The sequence below is a fragment of the Chiloscyllium punctatum genome, chromosome 41 (assembly GCF_047496795.1).
Source record: "Chiloscyllium punctatum isolate Juve2018m chromosome 41, sChiPun1.3, whole genome shotgun sequence".
Taxonomy (NCBI): Eukaryota; Metazoa; Chordata; class Chondrichthyes; order Orectolobiformes; family Hemiscylliidae; genus Chiloscyllium; species Chiloscyllium punctatum.
The window spans coordinates 44,668,085-44,693,217 of record NC_092779.1 but is presented as its reverse complement, the minus strand read 5'-3'; the positions used below and the strand labels follow the sequence as shown (position 1 = coordinate 44,693,217).

Sequence of the window (25,133 nt, the reverse complement as noted above, 5' to 3'; positions counted from 1 at the left end):
TCCAGGCAGGTGAGAAGTATTCCATCATGCTCCTTGTTTGTACTTTGCAAATGATGGACAAGCTTTGGGCAGTCAGGAGTTGACTCACAAGCTGAAAGTTGTGCAGTCATCAAAAACCATCCCTAGTTCTGACCTTATGATGGAGAGAAGATCCAAGGTCTTGGTGAGACCACGCCCGGAGTATTGTACACAGCCTCCATTGTCTTACCTAAGAGAAGATGTTTTTGTGTCAGAATGAGTGTAGTGAAGGTTCACCAGATAAATCCTGGGATAGCAAGATTCTTGTATCAGAAGAAATTGAGCTGACTGGGCCCATATTCACTTGTGTTTAGAATAGTGAGAGGAGATCTCTTAAGGGTGGCATGGTGGCTCAGTGGTTAGCACTGCACAGCACCAGAGACCCAGGTTCAATTCCCGCCTCAGGCAACTGTCTGTGTGGAGTTTGCACATTCTCCCCGTGTCTGCGTGGGTTTCCTCCGGGTGCACCGGTTTCCTCCCACAATCCAAAAATGTGCAGGTTAGGTGAATTGGCCATGTTAAATTTCCCGTAAGTGAAAGGGGAAATGTCGGGGAATGGGTCTGGGTGGGTTGCTCTTCGGAGGGTCAGTGTGGACTTGTTGGGCCAAAGAGCCTGTTTCCACACTAAGTAATCTAATCTAAACTCATTGAAGCATGCAAAATTGTGACTCAGCTGAATTGACTGGATGTGGGAGGCCAGAGCAGTCCTGGTCATGGTCTCTGGTCTCCAGTCTCCAGATAAGTCATTTTGGATTGAGATAAGAAACAAATGTCTTCATTAAGGATGGTGAAACTATGAAATTCTGTATCACCGGCTATGGAAGCCAAGTCACAGTATGTGTTTAGTGAAAAAAAAAATGATTTTCTAGAGGCTAAAAGGTATCATACAATATGGGGCGAAATCATGAGTTGTGATAGAGGATCAGATGTTTGCTATATTGTGGAAAAAGATTGGACACTGTTCATGTATTCCTGTTCTGAATAAATCTTACACCAACTTGTCAGTGTGCTGAATAGAATTGTACTGAAATGATGAGGAAAGATTGGAGACATCTGAGTTGTAAATCTTGAAGGCAGCAGCATACTAGAAAGCAAAGAGAGTAGGGGAAAGAGACGAGTACAGTGATCATCAATAAGGAGAAGGGGCTGGGGAAGCTGAAAGGTCTGAAAGTGGATAAAATCACCTGGACCAGAAGGACTACACTGCAGTTCTGAAGGAGACAGCTGAGGTGGTCTTTGTGGAATCACTGGAGCCAGGAAGGGTTTTCCAGAGGACTGGAAAATGACTAATGTAACACGCATATTTAAGGAGGGAGGGAGGCTGACTCAGCCCTGTTTTACTATGCATGTCAAGTACTCTGCAGTCTCATATATAATAATGGACTCTCAAACTTTGCCAACGACTGAGGTCAGGCTAACCACCTATAGTTCCAGTCTTCTGCCTTCCTCCCACCTTAAGCATGGGAGTTATATTAGTCATGAGTTTGTATTGATATGCTGGCTTTTGAGGGGTCTAGAGGAGGTTTACAAGAGTGACCTAGAGGATGAAGAGCTTATCTTATGAGGAGTGGTTGAGGACTCTAGGTCTGTACTCAGTAGAGGTTGGAAGGGTGAGAGGGGATCTGATTGAGACTTACAGAATACTGAGAGGCCTGTATAGAGTGGACATGGCGAAGATGATTCCACTGGTAGGAGAGACCAGAACCCGAGGACGCAGCCTTAGAGTGGTGGGATGACCATTTAGAAGTGATACGAGGAATTTCTTCAGCCAGAGTGTGATTCATCTTTGGAATTCCTTGCTGCAGAGGACAGTGGAGGCCAAGTAATTGAGTTTATTTAGACAGAGATAGATACGTTCTTGATTTGGTATGGGAGTTTAGAGTTACAGGGAGGAGGCATGAGAATTGGGTTGAGAAAGATGCCATGATTGAATGGCAGAGCAAACTCAATGAGATGAATGATCTAATTCTGCTCCTATATCTTACAATGTTAAGCACCTCAAGAAGGTCAAGTAATTTGAGTGTCACCCAGATAGTAGTAAAGTAAATATATGATCCGCAATGAGCATTGTTCAATGGAAGGAAGCATTACCAGCTGAGACTATTGGGTTGAGAGACTCGTTTTCTTGTGTAGCAGTAAGAGTCCTACTTGAAAGACTTGAAATTTGAAATCTTTCTCTCATACATAATTGCACCAGAAAACTAGTCCACACGCCAGAAAAAGCGTGGTTTTTGCCAAAGAGCTAATTCTCGTAGACTGTTGCAGCCCACTTTAACCATTGACTGCAAGAAATGCTTACACATTAGATAATCAAAAAGTAGAAGGAAGAGGCCACCCAAGCCTGCTACTCCATTTAGTATATCATGGTTGATCTGATGGAGAGACCTCATCTCAACTTTTCTGCCTGTATCCTCATAATTTTGACTCCTTTGTAATTCAAATTGCAGCCAGCTCGATAATGCAACCTCGCTGCTCTGAGTTAGTGAATTCCAAAAATTTGCAACCTTCTGCCAGAAGAATTCCCCCTCATCTCCATTCAACATAAGGAACTCGCAGTCTGAAACAGTGCCCCCCCCCCCCCCCCCCCCCCAGTTCAAGAAGGGTAATACTTATCTGTCATTCAAATATCCCTCATATCTCTCTTATGTCTCATTCAAATGACATTTAGAGAGTAAAGTCTCAACTTGCTGAAAATTTTTGCCAGGAATTAGCTGAGTGGTCTTTCTGTGAATGAAAGGGAGATCAAATCACCAAGTAGTATTCTCAGTTTTTAATATTCGGTCATAGGATGTGGATGTCGCTGACTAGGCCAATGTTTATTGTCCATCATTTGTTGGCTTGGAGGTGATAGCAACAAGAGTCAAAGTGTGGCGCTGGACAAGCACAGCAGGTCGGGCAATAACTGAGGAGCAGGAGAATTGACATTTCAGGCATAATCCTTCATCTGGAATGTTGTGAGGAAGGGGCTGAGAGATGAATAGGAGGGTGGAGGTGGGGCTGGGGGAAGGTAGCTGGGAAGGTGGTAGGTAGATGAAGGTGCGGGTGTGATGTTGATACTTCAGAGTGGATAGGTGGAAAGGAAGATGGACAGGTAGGACAGTTACAGGGGGTGGTGCCGAGTTGGAGGGTTGGATCTGGGATGAGGCGGGGGAACAGGAGATGAGGAAACTGGTGAAATCCATGTTGGTGCCGTGTGGTTGGAGGATCCCAAGACTGATGATGAGGCGTTCTTCCTCCAGGCGTCAGGGGGCTTGATTTGGTGGTGGAGGTGGCTCAGGACTTGGATGTCCTTGCGGAGTGGGAGGGGGAGTTGAAGTGACCGGCCACAGGACGGTGGGGTTACTTGATATGTGTGTTCCAGAGATGTCCCAGAAACGTTCCGTGAGTTAGTCATGTCTCCCCAATGTAGAGGAGACCACATCGAGAGCAGCGGACACAGTTATTTGGATGTGGTGGAAAATCTCTGCCAAGTGTGGAAGGATCCTTTTGGGGCCTTGGATGGAGGTGAGGGAGAGGTGTGGTTGCAAGTTTTACATTTCCTGCGGCGGCAAGGGAAGGTGCCGAGTGTAGAGGTTGGGTTGGTGGATCTAATTAGTGAGTCGCAGAGGGAACAATCTCTGCAGAATGCTTATAGGGGTGGGGAAGGAACTTTATCTCTGGTGGTGTCTGATTGTAGATGGCGGAAAGCAAAGAGGATAATGTGTTGTATTCGGAGATTAGTTGGGTGGACGGGGAGGTTGGGTGTTCTTTTTTTTTGCAGTTAGTGGGGTGGGGTTCAAGGGCAAAGGTGCGGAAAGTGGAGGAAATGCGCTGGAAGGCATTGTTGACCATGTGATAGCAAGCTGACTTCAACCCCTGTGGTCCTTGTAGGTCACTGGTAGTGTTGACAGGAAGGGAGTTTGAGGATTTTGACCCAGTGATGTGATTTCAGGTCAGGACGGGAGCTTGCAGATGGTGCTGCTCTTGAACAGTTACCACTCTTGTCCTAGTTAGTAGAAGTGGTGGGTTTGAAACGTGCTTTTGAAGGAGCCTTGATGAGTTGTTATGACGCATCTTACTGATGTTGCCACTATGCCTTGGTGTTGAAGGTGTCATTCAAATGGGTTGCTTTGTCCAGGATGATTCTGAGCTGCTTCAGTGTTGTTAGGGCTGCATCCATTCAGGCAAATGAAGAGTATTCCATAACACTTCTGAGTTATGCTTTGTAGATAGTGGATAGGCTTTGGGGAGACAGGAGATGAGTTAGTTGTTGCAGAATTCCCTCCTTTGATTTGCTCTTAGGCATGGTATGGCTGGTTCATTTAACTTCTGATCCATGGTAACCCATCTAATGTTGACAATGCAGGATTCCGTAATGCCTTTGAATACCAGGGTTGCCGATCAGAAACTCATTGTGGAGATGGTCATTGCCTGCAACTTGTGGGGGCATGAATGCTATTTTTCACTTGTTAATGCAAGTCTGAATGTTACTCTGGTCTTACTGCAAATGGGCATAGACTGCTTCAGCCTCTAAGGCGTCACAAATGGTGCTGAATGTTGTGCAGTTGATGTGGCCTTACTAATTTCCTGTACAGTTATACCAAGACCTCCATACTTTTATACATTGCAAAACAGTACATATGCTAGAAATCTGAAATAAAAAATACTTGCAATATCTGCAGATCTGGCAGCATCTGTGGAGAGAAAGGCAAAACAAATCTGTGAAGTTGATGACCTTTCATCAAAAGTGGGAAATGATAGAGATGTAATAGATCTTTAGTAAATAGTAGATGGATCAAGAGCAAACAGGTGGAAGCCAGGAGAGATTGACAAATGAGTTTGTTTGCCAAGGCCAAAGGGAATGATTATGGGGCAAGAAAAGAAACGATATGTGACTGGAGCGAGTGTACTGTTGATTTGAAAAACAAATGAGCATCTGAAACATGCAAAGAAAAGGAAACAGAACTGAGACACCAAGCCTCTTACAATTTGAAATTGTTGAATTTAATCTGGAAGAAACAGCATCTCATCTTTCACTTCAGTACTTTACAGACTTCTGGACTCGTGTTAAGTTCATTTCAGACCATGAGCACCCCCTTTCATTATTTTTGTTGTTTTACCTTCAGTTTACAGCACATTTGTCATAGTTACATATATTTTGTTTCTTTTCTTACTGTATCACCTTTCCCTTTGCTGATAGAAGATCTGTCATTTGAGTCTGTCATTCTGTCTTGCATTTAATACTGATTTTTTTTGTACTTGTCCCATCTACCCCATCTCAAAACCTCTTACCTCAACTTTTCTCAGTTCTGATGGAAGTCAATAACTTGAAACATTGTCTATTTTTCTCTGCACGGATTCTGCCTGACCTGCTGAATATTTCCAGCATTTTCTGTCTTTACTCCCTACTTATTTCAATATAGTTGTCTTGCAATTACTTGGGACCTGCATGCTAACTTCGACTCACTCACAAAGCCACTCAGATCCCTCTGTAGCATCACCTTCTGTAGCTCTCCATTTAAATTTTGTTCGACTTATCTACTCTTTATACCCAGGTGGACAACCTCACATTTTCCCAATTATATTCCAACTGTTAAATTTTAGCCCACTCACATGACTTGTCTGTATCGCTTTTGAGGACTTTTGGTGTCCTCCATCCAACATGTTTTCCTGCAGCCTTTGTTTCATTGGCAGATTTATCTACCATATGTTCTTTTCTTCCATTGAAGTCATTAATATAGATTATTAATAGTTAAGACCCTGTGTTGATCCTGTGGCATCCCAATAGCTGCATTGAGGGTAAGCCATCCATATGTGTTAACGTTTTGGGTCCAGTGATCCCTACGGTTCTGAGAAAGGGTCACTGAACCTGAAACATTAACTTTGATTTCCCTTTACAGATGCTGCTAGACCTGCTGAGATTTTCTAGCAACTGCTGATTTACAGCGTCTGCAGTTCTTTTGCTTTTTCTTCCATATTTGTGTTGGAATTGCTTCATTGTTATTCTAGCATAATACAGTGATGATCAAAATGTGCAGATGATTTCTTTGGCTGCATAGCTAAAAGATTAATTGAAAAATGCAATGTTGGCTTTCCATTGTATCACAGCAAATTAATAATGTACTTCTACCAATGATATGATACGTTTAGTTTTTGAAAAGAGTAATATTTCCAATATTTTTTCAGGGATACAGAGTCGAGGCAGCGGCAGCAGCTGCTTGACGCAGGTTTGCATTCGTCAGCTCGCTATGGTAGCCATGACAGCCACCTCTCCATGATGGATATGAAGAAAAAACCAAGGAAATGGTCAGCCTCAGAAACATCGGAGAGGAGATGCCAAATCTGCCAGCAGTTGTGTTACCTATCCATGGTGAGTTGAAAGGTTGGTTGTGGTGGGAATGGAGATGTTCAGTATCTGAGCATAGTACTCTAATTGCTAATCATGAAAAGAAAGTTATTGTGTTGATGTGTTTAATATTATCTTCTAGTCTTGCTGAAGATTCTCCTATACTGTTCCTAGCCCAATTATACACTAGGGAATATCTCATATTTGCAAGGAAACATCAGTGGAGAGTAGGGGAGGGTAAATGCAATGCATGATATGACATTAGTCAAGAAGTGAAGAAAAAAATTGCATTCACATACTGACTTTTATATTCATCAGTTATCTCAAATACTTTTTAAACCAACTAAATCGCTACAGAATGCTGGATAAATTTTCACTGCTGTACCAAAGGCTCAGGAACCATATAAATGCAAACCAGGATTTGAGCAGATAATACAGGTTGACATGATAGAAATTTTTAACATTAAGCCCAGGTTCATGTCTGCTTCTCAGGTGGATGCAAAAGATTCTATTGCACAGATCAACAGGTAACGAAGGTTTCCTTGAAGCTAGTTCAATGTTACTTCTTCAATCTGCATCACCAGAGGAGATATCTAATTATTCTTCTTGACAAATTAGCTATGCAACTGTAAAATTATATTCAAAATGCTTTCTATTTGTTATAACTGTTTTAGGATCTTGTTGGAACATGAAAAGGACTAGACTGTATAAATATAACTATGCTACTGTATTGAATCATGGAGGCCTCGAAATCCCACTTTTTGATTATACTGAGTTGGACTGTTTGGAGAAAATTCAACCAGCACTGCTGCTTCTGTTATCATCCAGAGTGCCCATTCTGTGTTAGTGCTGCTGAGTGCATTGTGCATTAGACATTCATTCAAGGTGCAAAATCTCAAAACAAGGTCAGTCAACCTTGGCTGACGAAGTAAGGGTTGTATAAGATTAAAAGAAAAATATTATAAAGTGGCCAGAAATATGAAATCTGGGGATGGGAAATTTTTAAAAATACAGTGGAGGATTGAGAAACTGATGAGAAAATGAATGATAAAATACAATGCAAACTAACAAATAACATACATTGGGCTGTAAAAATGAAAAGGTTTTATAAAGGTGAAAGTGGGCCCACTAAAAGACTTTAAGATGAGGAATAGAGAACTATCACAGGGGCTAAATGATTACATTGTTTGTTTTCACTGAAGGCAGTGCAAGTGTCAAGGAAGATGGAGGAGTTAAAAGGATGGTAATATTAGTAAAAGAAGGCTATACTGGATAGGGCTAAATGTTCATAAGCTCCTGGGACCTAATGGTTTACATCTCAATGTTGAGAACATGGCAATAGAGATACCATTTAGGACTGAGATGATGATAGTTTATTTTTACTTGGAAGGTGATAAATATCTGGAATTCTGTACCAAGAAGCCTGTAGAAATTCAGTCAAGTATATTTATAGAGGTGAATGCATCTTTGATTATCAGTGGTGCAGAGGGTTATGGGCCTAATATGGTTATTGAAATATTTGGTTGGCCATAAATGGTGGAGCAGTCTCAACAAACTTAGAGTCAAAGAGTAATCCAGCATGGAAACAACCCTTTGACCCAACTTGTACATGCTGTGCAGATTTCCCAACCTGAACAAGTCCCATTTGGCCCATGTGCCCCTCATCCTGTCCAAATGTCTTTTAAATGTAGTAATTGTACTTGCCTCTATCACTTCCTCTGGCAGCTCATTCCATATATGCACCACCCTCTGTGTGAAAAATTGTCCCTCAGGTACCTTTTAAATGTTTCCCTTCTCAGCTTAAGCCTATGCCCTCTAGGTTTGGACCCCCTGACCCTGGGGAAAAGGTCTTGACTATTCATTCACCTTATCTATACTTCTCATGATTTTTTAAACGAATATAAGGTCACTCCTCGGCCTCCTATGCTCCAGTCTTGGTAACAGCCTTGTAAATCTTTTTTTGTATCCTTTCCAGTTTAATAACGTCCTTCCTGTAGCAGAATGCGACCAGAATTGTTCATAATAGTCCAGATATGGCCCTACCAATGTCTTGTACAGCCATAACATGGCATTCCAACTTCTAAAGGCAAGTGTGCCAAATGCCTTCTTCACCATCCTGTCTTCCTGTGATGCCAATTCCAAGGAGCTATGAACCTGCTCTCCTATATTTCTCTGTTTGACAACACTTTCCAGGGACCTGGTATTAACAGTGTAAGGCCTACCTTGGTTTGTCTTAACAAAATGCAACACCTCACACTTATCTAAAGTAAACTCCATCTGCCATTCCTCAGCCCTCTGGCCCAGTTGATCAAGATCCCATTGCACTATTGGATAATTGTCACTGTTCGCTATATCACCTATCTTGATGTCATTTGCAGCTTACTAACCTTGCTAACTATATTATCATCCAAATCGCTTATATGAATGATGAAGAACAGTGGACCCAGCACTGATCCTTGTGGCACTTGGCTGGTCACAGGCCTACAATCTGAACAATAGCTCTCTACCACCATCCTCTGTCTTCTGACATCAAGACTGAATGGTTTACTCATGTTCCTATGGCAGTTGTGTCTTGCAAGGAAATTAGGCTGCTGACATGTAATGTGTGGACTTCATAGTTGAAGGATTAGGGTTATGACATTGGGCAACTAAATTGGTTGTTGAGCGCTGTCATTTTGGAGAGAAGAGGAAGTCACTGATTAAAATAATAGTTAATAATTAGTGACATTACAAAGTTTAAATAAATTTGAAGAGGTTGATGGTGCTGGTGTCAGTCTAGAAGCAGAAGGTACAGCTAAGTTAGGAAAGTCACCTGAATGCCTGAGATTCGAGCATGTTTTTGCTCTTATCCATTTACACCTTGACAGCTGTGCTATTCAGTTACTATCCAAGGCTACATTTAGTTTGCAGCTCACAATGTGGGGCTCGTATCAGCTGTTCATGAAGTGACAAAAATGAAGCCATGTAAAATCATTGAAATTTGCAGAAAAGAAAGAGATCTTTTGACCCTTTGAAAGAACAGTCTTGCTTAATCATACATCTTGCTTTTTGTACAGATTTCGAAAGTTCTTCATTCTTTAACCATCCAGTATCAGTTTCCATCACCTTAACAGATACAGCATTCAGAATCCTGACAACTGTGAGATTGCCTATAAACCAATCTTTTAACTCACAAGTGCTCTATATTTACTAAATATTGTATTCCCATTCATTCATTCGTAACTCTTTACTAACTCGCTCATCAGTTTACTACACCCGTGTTTTCTTTCTTTCATTCACAAAACTGCGTTTTTGTAGTACATTTTACCATTACAAGATAGACTGAATTAAAACACCCCTTCCAACCCATTACTGCTTCTTTACACCTTCATTCCTTGCCGGCCTACTACTGCAAGCAGTGTTTAGATCTGTTTCTATATCAAAGGCTACCCCTGAATAAGTGTTGATACTGTAACCTAATCAGAACAATGCCATCCTCGCCATGTGTCTCCATGACTCCCCTGAAGTTATGGAAAGATTATGATATTGATCAGCTCTTAGCAACCGTCTCTCGGGACCTGAATAGATTGCAGAACATCATATCGTTTCCTTGATTAGAATGTACCTGTTAAATACATACTAAATAGTGCCACTATCTCCTTTACAATCAAAACAGTGCTGTCATGAAACTGCATGAATGAACTTGTAAAGAACTGTCAAAACTAGTAATAGTAAATAAAATCTCGCAACCAAGCTGCAGTATATCAGTTTATTATCCTTTATACTTTTATTTCGTGCACATATAATTTCTAACTTGTCTCGATCATATGGGTCTTATGTAGATCATATAGGTCACTAACTTAAAAGACAAAAGAACTAACTCCTCTTTATTATACAAGCAGAACGGGTAGGCACACTCTAATTCAATCAGGTGTAACATTTAGCAAATATTTAAACCATTTCCTGCTTCCCCAGGACAGATGTCACACAAACTTTTGTGTACAATAGGTACAGTTATGTAACACCTTAGTGCTAAAATGTTCATGTATGTGAAAACTGCGTATAAAGAGGCTATTGTAAGAACTGTACTTCGAATTGCATTGCCTCAAACTGTGCTACTGCAGATGCTCAACAAAGAAGCTATTTTCACCACTCACTGATTTTGGTTGTTATTGAACACTATTCCACACAACTGAGTGAAAAGGATTCTCTACATCTCCCCTCAAGGTGTTTTGTCAGTGATTTTGGATTTATGACTCTATAAGAGTATAAGATGTCTGAGCAGGTGTAGGCCAATCAGTTCCACCATACATTGAGATCATGGCTGGTTTGAGAACCCTCAATTCCAATTTCCTGTCTTTACATCAAGACTGTTGATCCCCTTCCTGATTAAACATCTGTCTAGCTCAGCCTCGAATAAACTTAATGACCCAGCATCCACAGACCTCTGCAGTTTAAAAAAGAATCCTTAGATTCAGTACCTTCTGAGAGAAATGTTTCCTTATCCATATCTTAGATGTGTGACCCACTTTTTCTGATGTTGACAAGGGCAAAACAACTTATTAAGATATACCCTGTCAATTCCCTTAGAAATCTTTTATGTGTCTCAATAAGGTCGCCTCTCATGCTACTAAACTCCATTGAATATAGGCTGAAGCTCTGCTCATACGAAGAGCCCTCCGTACCTGAGGTCGACCAAGTGAGCCATCTCTGGACAGTCTGCAATACCATTAGACTCTAGTTATTAACCCACTTACCTGAGGAAGAATTTTTTGCTCTTTCAAAACACCATGTATTTTTGAAAATCTCCATTAGGTCACCTCTTCCTCTTCTGATGAAGGGCTTATGCCCGAAACGTCCATTCTCCTGCACCTTGGATGCTGCCTGACCTGCTGTGCTTTTCAAGCAACACACTCTTGACTCTTCCTCTTTGTCTATGGCAAATAGTTCAACCTTTCCTTGTAACTTGAGTCTCTCAAATCATCTTAATATCCAAAATAATGTCCTTTCATCTTTAGTTAAAGTAATAATTCAAAATTAATGTTACACTGAAAATTTGTCCTAATTTACTTTTAATACTGTGGTTGGGACAATGTTTGTTAATATGATGCTACGTCATTCAGTTTAATTGCAATCTATTTGTGGGATTGAGTTATGTTTAATTGGAAACGTTTTTCCTGAGTTGGACAGCTATGTAAATCTACTTGAATTTGACTGTTCTCTCAAAAAAAAGTTTCTTATTCTGCCTGAATCAAACGTGAGATCTTGACTGAAGTCTTCAGATCATGATAAGCCAGATAGCTGCTTGCTCAATGAAAAAAGGTAGATTAGGGGCCACCATGCACAAATCCTGATTTAGGCTCTTTAAGAGCAGTCAGATCTGCTTTGTTAGTTGCTGTTTGCCCGAAGAGATAATTAAGTTTAAATAGGACTATTGCAAACTTTACAGTGTATCTCTGCTGCTGCTACATTGCTATAGTTTAACCTGACACCTACACAGCCTTGGCACAGCTGTAGCAGTTTTCTCTCCATTGAAATATTGAAGAAGCCCAACGTGAGATTTTATCTAATGTACCCTGACATTTCCATACAGTGCTTCCATTCAGCCCATTCAGATTGAGATTTTACTCCAAGGACCAGACTATTAGTTAGACAGATTTCATTGAAGAGCAGCAAGGGAATTCTAACTTGTTTCATGTCAATTCTTATCTGCTTTATGATGTCAGTAAACAGATAATCTAGTTTTTTTTTGCTTATTGTGTGAGTTTGCAGTATCCGCATTTGCTGCCATCATGTTACATTATAATGCTGGTCAGTTCAATTGTACTTCATTGGCTGCAAATCATTTTGGAAATGTCTTAAGTACATCAAAGGTACTACAGAAATGCAAGCTTTTGTTTTAAGTCCTGGTCAAATGCAATGTTGTACTACTGCTGTCTGAAGCCAAAGATGATAGGATGAGATAACATGTAAAAATCAAAAACTTAAATAAAAGTAAGAGAGTTATTCAGTGATCTCCATACACACTTCAATTTTATCTAGGTATCTTGGCAAATTGCAAGCTCTCGCTGGGTCTTGCAAATACAATTTCACTTACAGGGAAGCTCCCAAAGTATTCTAATATATTTCAAAATATTATAGTCTGGATTCGTTTAGACTAATCTGCAGTGGAATACAGGTCAGAAGCTAATACTGGATTTGTCTTTAGGAGAGATGGAAATAGTTATATAATCAGGTACACAAGAATCACTTCAGGTAAGCTAAGATGGGCACTGTTCTCCATAAATCTCAAAATGTTATACCAGCAGTACTTTAACTGTACCTCTGTAGGACTCCAACAAAAGTTCTGCTTTTTGACAAGAAATTGATTGATTGTATGTTGACCAATTTGAAGTACTGATCCACAAAATTCTTCCTATCCAGGTAGTACAAGAAAATGAGAATGTTGTCTTCTGTCTCGAGTGTGCTCTTCGCCATGTAGAAAAGCAGAAATCTTGTCGGGGATTGAAGATGATGTATCGCTATGATGAGGTTTGTTTCTGGAAATCTGTGTATTTTCTGATTACAAACTGAATCTGCCTCTATTGTGTATCCTTCTCACAGGTGTAGAGGTATCTTAAAGGGTGGCACGGTGGCTCAGTGGTTAGCACTGCTGCCTCTCAGCACCAGGGACTCAGGTTTGATTCCAGCCTCTGGCGACTGTCTGTATGGAGTTTGCACATTCTCCCCATCTCTGCGTGGGTTTCCTCTGGGTGCTCTGGTTTGCCCCCACAGTCCAAAAATGTGCAAGTCAGGTGGATTGGCCATGTTGAATTGCTCATAGTGTTAGATGCAGTAATCAGAGGGAAATGGGACTGGGTAGGTTACTCTTTGGAGGGTCAGTGTGGACATATTTGGGCCGAAGGACCTGTTTCCACACTGTAGGGGATCTAATCCAATCTAATCCAACGGTTAAAGGTGGATAAATCCCCAGGACCTGATCAGGTGTACCCGAGAACTCTTGTGGGAAGCTAGAGAAGTGATTGCTGGGCCTCTTGCTGAGATATTTGTATCATCGATAGTCACAGGTGAGGTGCCAGAAGACTGGAGGTTGGCAAACGTGATGCCACTGTTTAAGAATAGACCGGTGAACCTGACCTCAGTGGTGGGCAAGTTGTTGGAGGGAATCCTGAGGGACAGGTTGTACATGTATTTGGAAAGGCAAGGACTAATTAGGGATAGTCAACATGGCTTTGTGCATGGGAAATTATGTCTCACAAACTTGATTGAGTTTTTTGAAGAAGTAACAAAGAAGATTTATGAGGGCAGAGCAGTAGATGTGATCTATATGGACTTCAGTAAGGAGACTGATTAGCAAGGTTAGATCTCACTGAATACAGGGAAAGCTAGCCATTTGGATACAGAACTGGCTCAAAGGTAGAAGACAGAGGGTGCTGGTGGAGGGTTGTTTTTCAGACTGGAGGCCTGTGACTAGTGGAGTGCCACAAGGATCGGTGCTGGGTCCTCTACTTTTTGTCATTTACATAAGTGATTTGGATGCGAGCATAAGAGTTACAATTAGTAAGTTTGCAGATGACGCCAAAATTGGAGGTGTAGTGGACAGCGAAGAGGGTTACCTCAGATTACAACAGGATCTGGACCAGATGGGCCAATGGGCTGAGAAGTGGCAGATGGAGTTTAATTCAGATAAATGTGAGGTACACTTAATGCTAACGTCCTAGGGAGTATTGCTGAACGAAGAGACCTTGGAGTGCAGGTTCATAGCTCCTTGAAAGTGGAGTCGCAGGTAGATAGGATAGTGAAGAAGGCATTTGGTATGCTTTCCTTTATTGGTCAGAGTATTGAGTACAGGAGTTGGGAGGTCATGTTGCGGCTGTACGGGACATTGGTTAGGCCACTGTTGGAATATTGCGTGCAATTCTGGTCTCCTTCCTATCGGAAAAATGTTGTGAAACTTGAAAGGGTTCAGAAAAGATTTACAAGGATGTTGCCAGGGTTGGAGGATTTGAGCAATAGGGAGAGGCTGAACAGGCTGTGGCTGTTTTCCCTGGAGTGTTGGAGGCTGAATGGTGACCTTATAGAGGTTTACAAAATTATGAGGGGCATGGATAGGATAAATAGACAGTCTTTTCCCTGGGGTCAGGGAGAACAGCGAACTGGAGGGCATAGGTTTAGGGTGAGAGGGTAAAGATATAAAAGAGACCTAAGGGGCAACTTTTCCATGTCGAGGGTGGTGCGTGTATGGAATCAGCTGCCAGAGGGTGTGGTGGAGACTGGTACAATTGCAACATTTAAGAGGCATTTGGATGGGTAAATGAATAGGAAGTGTTTGGTGGGATATGGGCCGGGTGCTGGCAGATGGGACGAGATTGGGATATCTGATCGGCATGGATAGGTTGGACCGAAGGGTCTGTTTCCATGCTGTACATCTCTATGACTCTAATCTAATCTAATCTAACCTAATACAACTTCATTGGTTCTGGGGTAACTAACCATTAAGGACCCTTCAAATATGTCTTCATGATATTGTAAGTCAACTGCAGGTGATTTACTCTGGAATCATGCATCATTTTTTCAATTATCTAAAGATTCTGTTACTAAAGCTTGGGTAAAACTTACAGCAGTATCTTTAATTAAGACAATCAAGAATATAAAGTGGCCTCTTCTTTAATCTGTCCTGCTTAAATTAGATTTTAACTCCAGTACTCAAAAGGGTATTGATAGACCTTCCTCCCAGATACACTTTCTAAATCAATTATAAGCCTCTAGATTTCCTTTATAGTTGTGAAATTATTAACCAGTGGCAAGAACAGTTGTTCCTATATTTCTTCATCAGCAATTATTCAATTTAAATTTGATGATTTCTTGTAGTCTGTAACAGTTTTCATATTTAAAACAATAATCACCAAGATCTGAACAAAATATAACTTAAAGGCAACACAGACCCTGGGCTTTTTGTGACTTCCTACCATTCTTGTCCAGATTCCTGTATAATTCTCTCAATCTTCAGATGCTTCTGCGCCACATGTGAGACTATACCTTAGTTTATAAGTTATGAGGTGAATTTGGATGTCCAAATGGCTCTGAGGCCCTCAGCTTCCTCATAAAGGTTGTTTCTCACTTTCTGGAAACGTGTAAGGTCACTCCTTGTCTCTTGACTTTGATTCATAGCTAATTTATAGAAGCCACAGCCCAATCTTTCCAATTATGGTTGATTCATATATGCACAGACCCAGACCTGGTTGTTTAACTTTTTCCTGTCAATTTCTCTACAAATTATTTTTTTGAATCAGTAAGGAAATATTAAACCAGCACTGTTTCTATCCATCCAAATGAACCAGACTTAAAAACTAAATACATAATCAGTGGAAATTACATTTGAAGATTCATGACTGTCTGTCTAAGCACGATGAGGTGAGAGTACAGATAATTTGGTGCTCTGGTTTCCTCCCACAATCCAGAAGATGTGCAAGTTAGGTGAGCTGGCCATGCTAAATTGCCCATAGTGTTCAAAGATATGTAGGTTAGGTGCATTAGTCAGGGGTAAATGTGGAGTAATAGGGTAGGGGAATGGGTCTGGGTGGGTTACTCTTCGGAGGGTCAGTGTGGACTTGTTGTGATGAAGGTCCTATTTCGACACTAGGGATTCTAGGATTCTATTCCTTTTCTGAGCTTGTAATAACAACAATCTTGTCTTGTGCACTGGAAATGTCTTTACCTGCCATTAATTAATTTGAATGTTAAAAAAAGTCAATTTTTATAATGTATGCTTTTAGATTTTTAACTCTTTCAACCTTAAAGTCCCTCTAAATATTCTCATAAGGCTCTATATCAACAGCCTTAAGGGGCAGAACCTGCATTTCACCCTCCACTCTTATTTTCCTGCTGCAGAAGACCCAGCAATTTCGAAGTAATTAAGTTGACTATGACATCTAAACTTTCATCTTAGGCAGTACATTCTGCGACATCATAATATGTTATAAAGAAAACTACAGGCTACCAGAAATTCATGGCTTGAAAAATTACATTCAGGTAGTTCTTCTATAATGCGATGGTTGTGCTCTTGTGCAACGCTGCATTATAGAAAAATCACGCTTTAGAAACGGCGCTTAAACTATTGATGATGTAATCATGTTACAGCCAACATGTTTTAAAAGTTTGAGCTTCAGAAACAGTGTCCTCAATTTGTCAATCGTGTTACAGTGAATTTGTGTTAATGAAATGTGTGTTATAGTTCTCTTATCAGTTTCTATGTTGAGGGTCATTCTTGCTAATTTCTCCCTACCCTAATTGTGACCTACTTTAATTATTTTGATTTTACATCCTCTGACAGTCACTCTACCCTGTTTAAAAATTGCGTGTCTTATTTATTATGTGTCAATTCCTTGACAGTTTATAAAGTAGTCTCACTGTACTGAGCTATATTAACCATTCGTGCTAGGCTGTGGTCAAATAAGTGTTATCTGAGATATGAACTTCAGTGAAAATTTGTCATGCTTTTCAGTATGGTTACTGCTTCACATGCTCTAAGCCACATTTGTGTATGCTCACTGCCTTAGCCCAGTGGCATGTCACAGATGAGATTTAATACAAGTCATTCTTGGGCTTTCAGTTGGTATATTGAAGAGGTCAAGGGTGTTTTGAGGTATTTGCTCTTCCCCTCACCTCATCACAATTAGTTTGGTGCCTAGGTGATAGAATGCAATCTTCAATGCTCAACATAAGCAATATGTGCCAACATCTCCCAAGGTATTTTATGCCAGATTTTTGTGGTTTTCACTAGAATATGCATTGATATATTTTGAGCCCAGGTGATTTATTTCCAATTGAGGTAAAGAAAAAGATGAATTTGGAAAACAAAATTGGTAGTGTATTTTCTCTATTTTTACCTCATACTTTTGATAACTTCATATTCAATGTTTCAGAATAATTATTATTTCATCTTATTTGTGACCCCTAGAGGAACTTTATTGTCCAATATAGAGTCATAGAGAATGGAAACAGAACATTTGGTCCAACTCGTACATGGTGACCAAATTTCCCAAACTAAACTAGTCCCACGTTACTGCGTTTGGCATGCTCTAAACCTTTCCTATTCCTGCAGCTGTCCAAATGTCTCTTAGATATTGTAACTGTACTTATATCTACCACTTCCTCTGGCAGCTTCTTCCACATAGATTTTCACACAGGATAGTTCCTTTCTTCTCTCACCTTAAAACTATGCCCCCAAGTTTTGAAGTCCCCCACCCTAGGGAAAAGACTTTTGCTATTCATCTTATCTATACCCCTCATGATTTTATAAACCTCAATAAGATATCATAAATTTTGTTTATTCTCATTGAGAAGAGCTTTTATTTCCAAAGTCACCTATATTATGACCCACTAGGGTGATGCAATGTAAATTGAGCATTTATGTTGTTTTAAGGAATGCATAGGGCCCCAATTTGCCTTTCACACCAAGGTTGACAGAAATCATGGACCAGGTTTTCATTCTAAAGAAGAATGATTGTTTATTATAAGTAATTAAACTATAGCTACAGATAAACAGATATGAACCATTGGCACATAACACCGCTGACTGAAACTCTAATCAATGTTTCAACTCCCCCCTTTTACTTACACGTGCACATAAGGAAAGGTAGATTATTGATGGAGTAAAGTCAGCCCAGTGGTCTTTGATTCCAATTTTAAGATGATCTTTATTTGGCTTCTGCCATGCCTTTGTTCAGTTGTCTTTTTCTGGAAGCTTCCATTGGTTTCTAAGTAGTATAGAGTGACTGATCCACTTGAAAGATAACTCTGATTTATCAATTCCAAAGTCTCAACTCATAGTGACTGCTGCAGGAAAAGTAACTGTTTTTTTTTAAAGTTTAAACTGACTTTGTTTTTACTGCAGACAACCGGGAACTTCTGCATCTTCCTCTTTGTGTCTCTGTAACTTGTTTCCACTTCCAACCTGCCCAGTTAGCTGAGAACCAATTAGCTGCATTTGTAAGCAGCTCCTCAGCTCCCGATCATCCGCATATTGCAGAAACCCATAGTCACAAAAATCAAGGGTTCACAATTGGTGTCAAGTTCCTTGTTGTGGAATTATACAGCCATCCTGATAAACCCCTTTTTAAAAAAAATAGTTCTTTCTCATTGCAGTACACTGTTTATAAAGGCACAAAAATAAAAAGACACTGTCCTTGCAACTATGTCAAATTCATCGATTCAGAATATCCCAAATCCAAAGAACATTATTGTGAGGCTGCAAGATGTCAAAGTTCAATTTTATTTTCTTTTTAAAAGAAGTTTTCTTTTTTCATGAATGGGAGCCACCTTGAGTATACACCTTACTCTATTCTAATTCCATTACCCAACTTCTGACAACTCTCTCTCCTCTTGAATGGTGGAAACAGCAAATCATCAACTCATCTAACCTAGTCCAGTTTTTGAAACAAATGATGCCCATTAAAGACAGAAGTGCTTGCATTAAAATCTGAACCCCTGAAAGGCAAAAACTTAAATCCAGATCATCACCATGTTGTGATTTTGATATCTACTGATAAATTATGAAAACTCTTAAAACTCTTGCTGTGCCAACAATATTTTTGTGAAGAATGCCTCTTTCAAACAAAAAGCAATCTATTATGTCTCTGTTTAAAAGCCAAAGAGGTTAATTTAGTCATAACTTCCTTCTGTCACTGTGGGAAGTATCTACTTAAAATTAATAAACATGAATTTAGTATTAATTAATAAACTTGTATTTTGCAGTATAAAAGTTGTTGCATGGCAGATTAAATATAGAAGCTGTCAGCTGAAGGCATTAATTCCTTTGTAGGTTTACAAGGAGAGCAAACTTTTTAGATGTCACAACATGTTACTTCACAGTTACAAAAACTATGCCAAATAAAAAGTCATTTTACACACTCTTTCAATCCTTGCACTTCTTGAAACTTTCATAAAAATTCCTAATATGATTAAATTCAGGAAATCTCAGCTTCTTCTTTATCGTTTGTTAGAGCAAATAACATTACGAAATCATTACCCACTGTCAAGAATAAAAATGAATCAGTTTTAAAGCAAATAATTAGCAGAATTGCTATTATCTTCCAAACAGCGTGAAACAATTCTGTAGCACAGTCCAATGAAAGGTCCTCAAATCTTTACTACTGAAAGTAAGTGGTACTGTAGTTTGAATTTCCTTAAAGCACTGAGTCCTTGGTTTTAGTCAGAAGTTCCAAAATGCTGATGGTCTTATGCCAGAACTGATCTTTCATTTGATTATAACTATCAAAATTTCCCTGTGGTCACAAACAAAACTGAGTTTTCATCATTTAATAACTCTGGCCTCAACATTTCTTATTCAGTCACTGATGTGGACATCCTTGGATAGGTTAGCATTTCCCCATCCCTTCATTCCTTGGATAAGGTGTTGCTGAGCCCCTTTGAGTGTAGGTGCACCAGAATGCTGTTGGAGAAAGAATTCCACAGTTTTGATCCAGCCATACTGAAAGGTCAGTGATAGAGTTCCAAGCTAGGTGATTGCGTAGCTGGGAAGAGGCGTTGCAGGTAGTTGTGTTCCCAAGCAGTTTTCCTTAAAGGTTGTAAAAATCAATGTTTTAAGGTGCTGTTGCAAGAACCTTGGTTAAACTACTACTATAATTTACCATCATTTAAAAGTCTTGCCAGTTGGTCAATTAGTAGCCCTGTTACCTCTGAGTCAGAAAGTTGTAGGCTGAAGTTGTAGTACATGTCATGAACATAGAAACCAAGCATGATGTGAGTGCAGTATTGAGCGAATGCTGCACTTTTGGAGGTGCTGTCTTTTGAATGAAGCATTAATCTGAGGCCCTGCCGACAACCTGTCAGCAAGCAGAAACAGTTAATAGTGTATCATTGCAGGCATTCTGCCAGTGATGCCATTGGTTTACTAAATAAGATTATAATCACACTCAGTTTCCTGAAAACCATCAGTTGACTGAAGAAAATTATTTGTTCTTCCAAGGCCCATATTCATGACTGCTGTACATTGTTTATCAGGGTTTTTAGTGTTGTAGAATGAAATTCTTCCAATTTTTGGCACTCTGTGTCAGCATTATGCAGTCTTGGGTAAGGTCAAACCCAGGTGACAAAAAGTCAAATGAATCCTACGTGATGGCATAAAACATATATGTGGGCAGTTAAAATGGTCTCCCTCCATATCGTGCATAGGTCAATCATAACTTGTTCTCCTGAGCCAGTAGCATGCACATCCATCTGAAGCCTTTATATGCTCTTAATCTAGAATTATTTTTTTTTTATCTAAAGGTGTTAAGAGAAATGTGACAAAGGTGAGTGTATGAAATTTGGTGTCATGAAAGGCAGAAGAAGAAAATTAGATTACTCCTGTTCTAATGGTCATCAGTATTTAGATGGGGATTTGTTGACGTCGTTGGGCTCCAATTACAGTCATGAAAGTTAATGTTTGATTTTTGTACAAGATGAAGAATGAAGCTTTGTTTCTCTGGGCCTTACCGAGGAAGGTTTATGCATTCTCTGATTTGCTGTGTAGCATGAGTTAATCACATTTCTGCTTCATGTTGATAAACTAATGGCATGCAGTTGAAGTCTAAGACTTAAAATTCACTGAGTTTCAGTGCCATGGGTGAGAGGTGATTAGGACTTGCCTTGTGTTTGTTATCCTGCTCCACTCAAGCTCATACCCACCCCTAGCTCAGTTCTATCAGACTTCAATTTAAAACAAAGACTAATCTGATGCTCCCTCTTATGCAGTAGTGTTCCTTTCTTCCTTATTTCCAAATTCTTGGGGCCTTTATGAGTCACACAGTCAATTGGTGCTGAATTGGGAGTAGGTCTTCTTTTTGTCACAGTCCCAAGACAGCTCAGAACTGGACTGTAACATAGTAGAGGCAGATTTTCATTCAGTTTTGTTAAATGTTAATACTTTGTGCAAATGTCAAAAATTGTTAGCTATGATAAATGTATCTTTTTTAAACCATTTAACATTACAGGATCAAATAAACAATTTAGTCAATCAAATCTGTGGAAAAGCAGCAGCTAATAGCAGCAACAACAATACAAGTACCAGCAAGCCTGCACTGAAAAGAGGGCCTCGGAAACGAGCAACCATTGATGTGCCAGCAACTAGACTTTCATCCTTGTCCAGAAGTGCTACAAGTTCCCCATGAAGTTGCCAAGTCTTGTACTCAGTTGTTCTTTTTGTACTATAATTTGTGAGTACTTGCTAGAAGAATGCAAGCTGTCTTTGCACTAGCTCTAAAGATGACTTCTTTTTTTTTAGGAAAAAAAATTTGTTTTAGCATTAAAATGTTGGCTTATTTTTAGGAACACCAGAACCACTGCAGTTGGCAGTATTCCTTGGAATGCAGTAGTGGTGTTTTCATTCACTGTTTTAAAACCAAGTCAAAGGGCTGAACCGTAATCCAAGTTTGCATTTGCCCTTTTGGCTGAAGCAAACCTCTTTAAGTTTGATTTTTTTTCTGTTACTGTGAACAGGTGGGATGTTTTAAACCCGTTTGAACTAGGTTGAAGTTAAGTGCTGTATGTTTTATCTTGCAATTTCAGTCATGCGAGCAGCTTTTTGGAGGAAAGGGGAGGTAAAACTTGAAAGAAACTGCTTCAGTTTGGCTAAATTTTATGTTTTGGTTAAGTGTAAGCTGAAAAGTTTGCTTTTCTATTTAGAAAATTGTTCTATTGTTTTTAGAGTCATGGCAGCTGATACTTGATCTGGTTTACAAAGTATAAAAATGGTAATTTTGAAAGTAAAGTAAAGGTGATATTTTTCTCCTTACCAGCACATCACTATGCATCTGTAATAATAAGGCTGCCTGGCTGGAGGAAATTGTGCCTGACTTTCATTAGCAAATCATAAAGTTTTTGGTGCTGTCAATCATTTTATCAGAGAACCCTACAATGGTGTCCTTTATCCAGTTCTTGAAGCAGGGCTCCCTGTTTCGCCTTTGTAGATGTGCAATCTTTGTGACATTCCATTTTAATTCCACTTTCATCTGTGTTCCTTCTACATTCTTCCTTTTTTGAATCAGCATTAATATTCAGTTCATTGATGAGATGGTCACAATGGAGAGCCACTAGAGGATGTGCATATTTCTTTGTGAAATGTGAAAATGCATCTCCTTCATTTCTATTTGTGTTATACTTTCCATATTTGTAAAAAAAATAAAGATTAAAGAAGAAAAAAAGAAAACAAAAATAAAGTTTGTATATATGCCTGTAAATTGTTTTAAATACTTGAGCCTTTTGTGGGGGTGGGTTGGGTTGGGGTGGAGAAACGAGATGAAGAAAAGCCTTATGTTTCAGTTTCTTCATCGGTTTTGGACGCTTACAGGGTTTCTTGTAACATTTAAGTGCTGCTTACATCACTGAACAAATAATGGTGTAGCTGTTGCCCCTTTCAGTGTATTTTATTAAAAAAGAAAAGGGAAACATTTGTTCATAACTAGTTTTCATTGCTGAAAATGCAACATTAATTGTAGCTACCCATGTTGCACTGAGCTTGCCAGTGGTGACTGTCAAGAAGTCATTTTATTTTTTTTTCCCAGTTGTTAGTTGGTTGTTGTTGCTGCAGAAGACTGAACTGCTTGGAGTATTTAACAACATAACTGATTTCAAGTGTTTTTCAAATGTGGTTGTCCAGTTTTTATGGCCTTACTATGTATTTTTGTTGTTTCTTTGAGAGCAGACATATTTGACTATTGCTTACTGATTGATTGACATTTAATTTATTAGTTCTGCTCTGCACCTTTCCTTTCTGTGCGGAAAGTTCACGTTGTAATTGCAATTTTTTTTACTTTTCAGGTTTGTACTTGAAAGTTTAATAAAACTTTTGAGCAGTTTCCTGTGAAGTTGAGTTGTTCCTCTCTTAACTGTTCACATTAAAGACATTAACTTAATGTACTTTGATCAAAGTTTTGTTAATTTGTTACCCCATCTTTACATCTTTGATTCTGCACTGTAAATAGTACAAAATTGATCTGTAAATGTACTGGTAGCTGATATGTAGCAGGAACTCAACTATTCTTATTTTCAAGAATCTGGCACTGCTTTAGCTTTTACCCCTCTCATTTAGATAAAATACAATCTTGAAATGTTATTTAATTGGCTACCCTCTGACCAAGTTTGATCACTTTGTTCTTTCAAAACTTAGCAGCATGGAGGAGGGAGATATGAAAGGACAGAAGTTTCAAAATATGTGGAGATCTAGCAGTTCTTTGGTTGCACTGTTATTCAGATGAAAATTGGTAGTGAAGCTACTGCAAAACCTTTTATTAATTTCATTGTGCACTTTTCACCTTTAAGTCAGCTAGAAGAGTCTTAGTGAAAAACACAAACAAGCAAACTAGGATTTAAAGGATACTTGTATGTTGGGAATTACATGGTAGAATAAGGCAACGTATTGATTCATTAAGCATAGTGCATAGATAGGTGAACAATATCTTAGATGGGAAGGTTGTTAGTCAAGTCTGTGACATATGCTTCTGTATTTGAAGTAAATGGGTAACCAGTTATAACTTACTACAGCATGTAGTATCAGCAAACACAGGAATTTACATTTTTTCAAAAGGGAAAGGATGTTGATTATCCATTATATATCTTTCACGCAATTCAATATTCAGTAATCAGTAACCTTCAACAAAGTTTCAAATAATATCTCACACTTTACTGAGAATCACTGTCAGCATTCTCTTTTAAATCTGAATTCATTGTGACTAGGCTTGTGTCTATTTGAACTTCTTCCTCATCAGACTGAACCAGTGGAGTATCATCTTCACTCACACTGTGACTGGCATTGTCAGCAGAGGTAGAAGAGAAGGAAGATAATTTCAATCTTAGGTCATCTTGGTTTGGCACTTGCAGAGTTATTTCACCTTGTTGTGGCTCAGACTTGGACCCTGTACAAAGAAAAATGACATTGTTGTTAGCTGTTGAAAATTATGGCTTTTACTCCGCTGTCACTACTTCATCGAATTAGCCCTACAGTGTGGAAATGGGCCATTTGACCCAACAAGGCTGCACCTGGCCTGCACATCTTTGGACTGTGGAAGGAAACCGGAGCACCCAGAGGAAACACTCAGACACTTGCCCAAGGCTGGATTTGAACCTAAATCCCTGGTGTGTGAGGCAGCAGTACTCACCACTGAGCCACAATGCTGCCTTTACTCTGGGTTGTTCATAAACCACCACATAGGAATCCAATAATTGCATACAAATATCAATTTGAAGGTTGATGGATGGTACTTTATTTATTTCAGAGCTGCAAAACCTGTTAAAGTATGTGATGGCACCTAAATGATGCCTTGAGTATCCAATCAGATTGTTTTGCAGGGAAACCTAAACAGGAAAGAATTTCAGTATGCAAGATATAGATCAACCTATATGAGAGAGAGGGTCTTGAACACATTATTCCAGACCTGTGGGCTGAAGGAGGGATTTTCCTGTTCAGTAGGTATGACAGACATCTCAACAGAAGTGTGCTCAAATTAGTATAAACTAGTCCCACTTGTCTGCTTTTGGCCCCTATCAGTTTAAATCATTCCTATTCAGGTACTTGCTTAAATGTCTTTTACATGTTAACTACTACACCTACCATTTCCTCTGGCAAAGAACCTCCGTGTGTGAAACATTGCTCCTCAGGTCCTTCCTAAATCTTTCTCCTCTATCCTTAAAAATATACCTCCAGTTCTGAATTTGCCTCCCCCCACCACCTAGGAAAAAGACCTTTGCTATTCACCCTATCAATGCCCTTCTCGATTTTATAAATCTCTCAAGGTCACGAATTCTGTCACAT

The 25,133-nt window shown here is 39.5% G+C and overlaps 2 protein-coding genes across 7 annotated transcripts in view; one reads left to right on the top strand and one right to left on the bottom strand.

Annotated features, from left to right (window-relative positions):
* LOC140465027 (protein Jumonji-like) overlaps positions 1-23,181 on the top strand; it is a 449,631-nt gene extending 426,450 nt beyond the window's left edge. For all 3 annotated transcript variants that reach the window (XM_072560822.1, XM_072560821.1, XM_072560823.1), the window contains 3 exons: positions 6,184-6,367; positions 12,746-12,853; positions 21,319-23,181. In XM_072560822.1, coding sequence (XP_072416923.1) covers positions 6,184-6,367; positions 12,746-12,853; positions 21,319-21,495 — 469 coding nt within the window. In that variant the 3' untranslated portion in view covers positions 21,496-23,181. The remainder of the gene's footprint in view (positions 1-6,183; positions 6,368-12,745; positions 12,854-21,318) is intronic.
* Positions 23,182-23,983: 802 nt separating this feature from the next.
* dtnbp1a (dystrobrevin binding protein 1a) overlaps positions 23,984-25,133 on the bottom strand; it is a 193,436-nt gene continuing 192,286 nt past the window's right edge. For all 4 annotated transcript variants that reach the window (XM_072560825.1, XM_072560827.1, XM_072560826.1 and 1 more), the window contains one exon: positions 23,984-24,237. In XM_072560825.1, the coding sequence (XP_072416926.1) occupies positions 24,005-24,237 (233 nt within the window). In that variant the 3' untranslated portion in view covers positions 23,984-24,004. The remainder of the gene's footprint in view (positions 24,238-25,133) is intronic.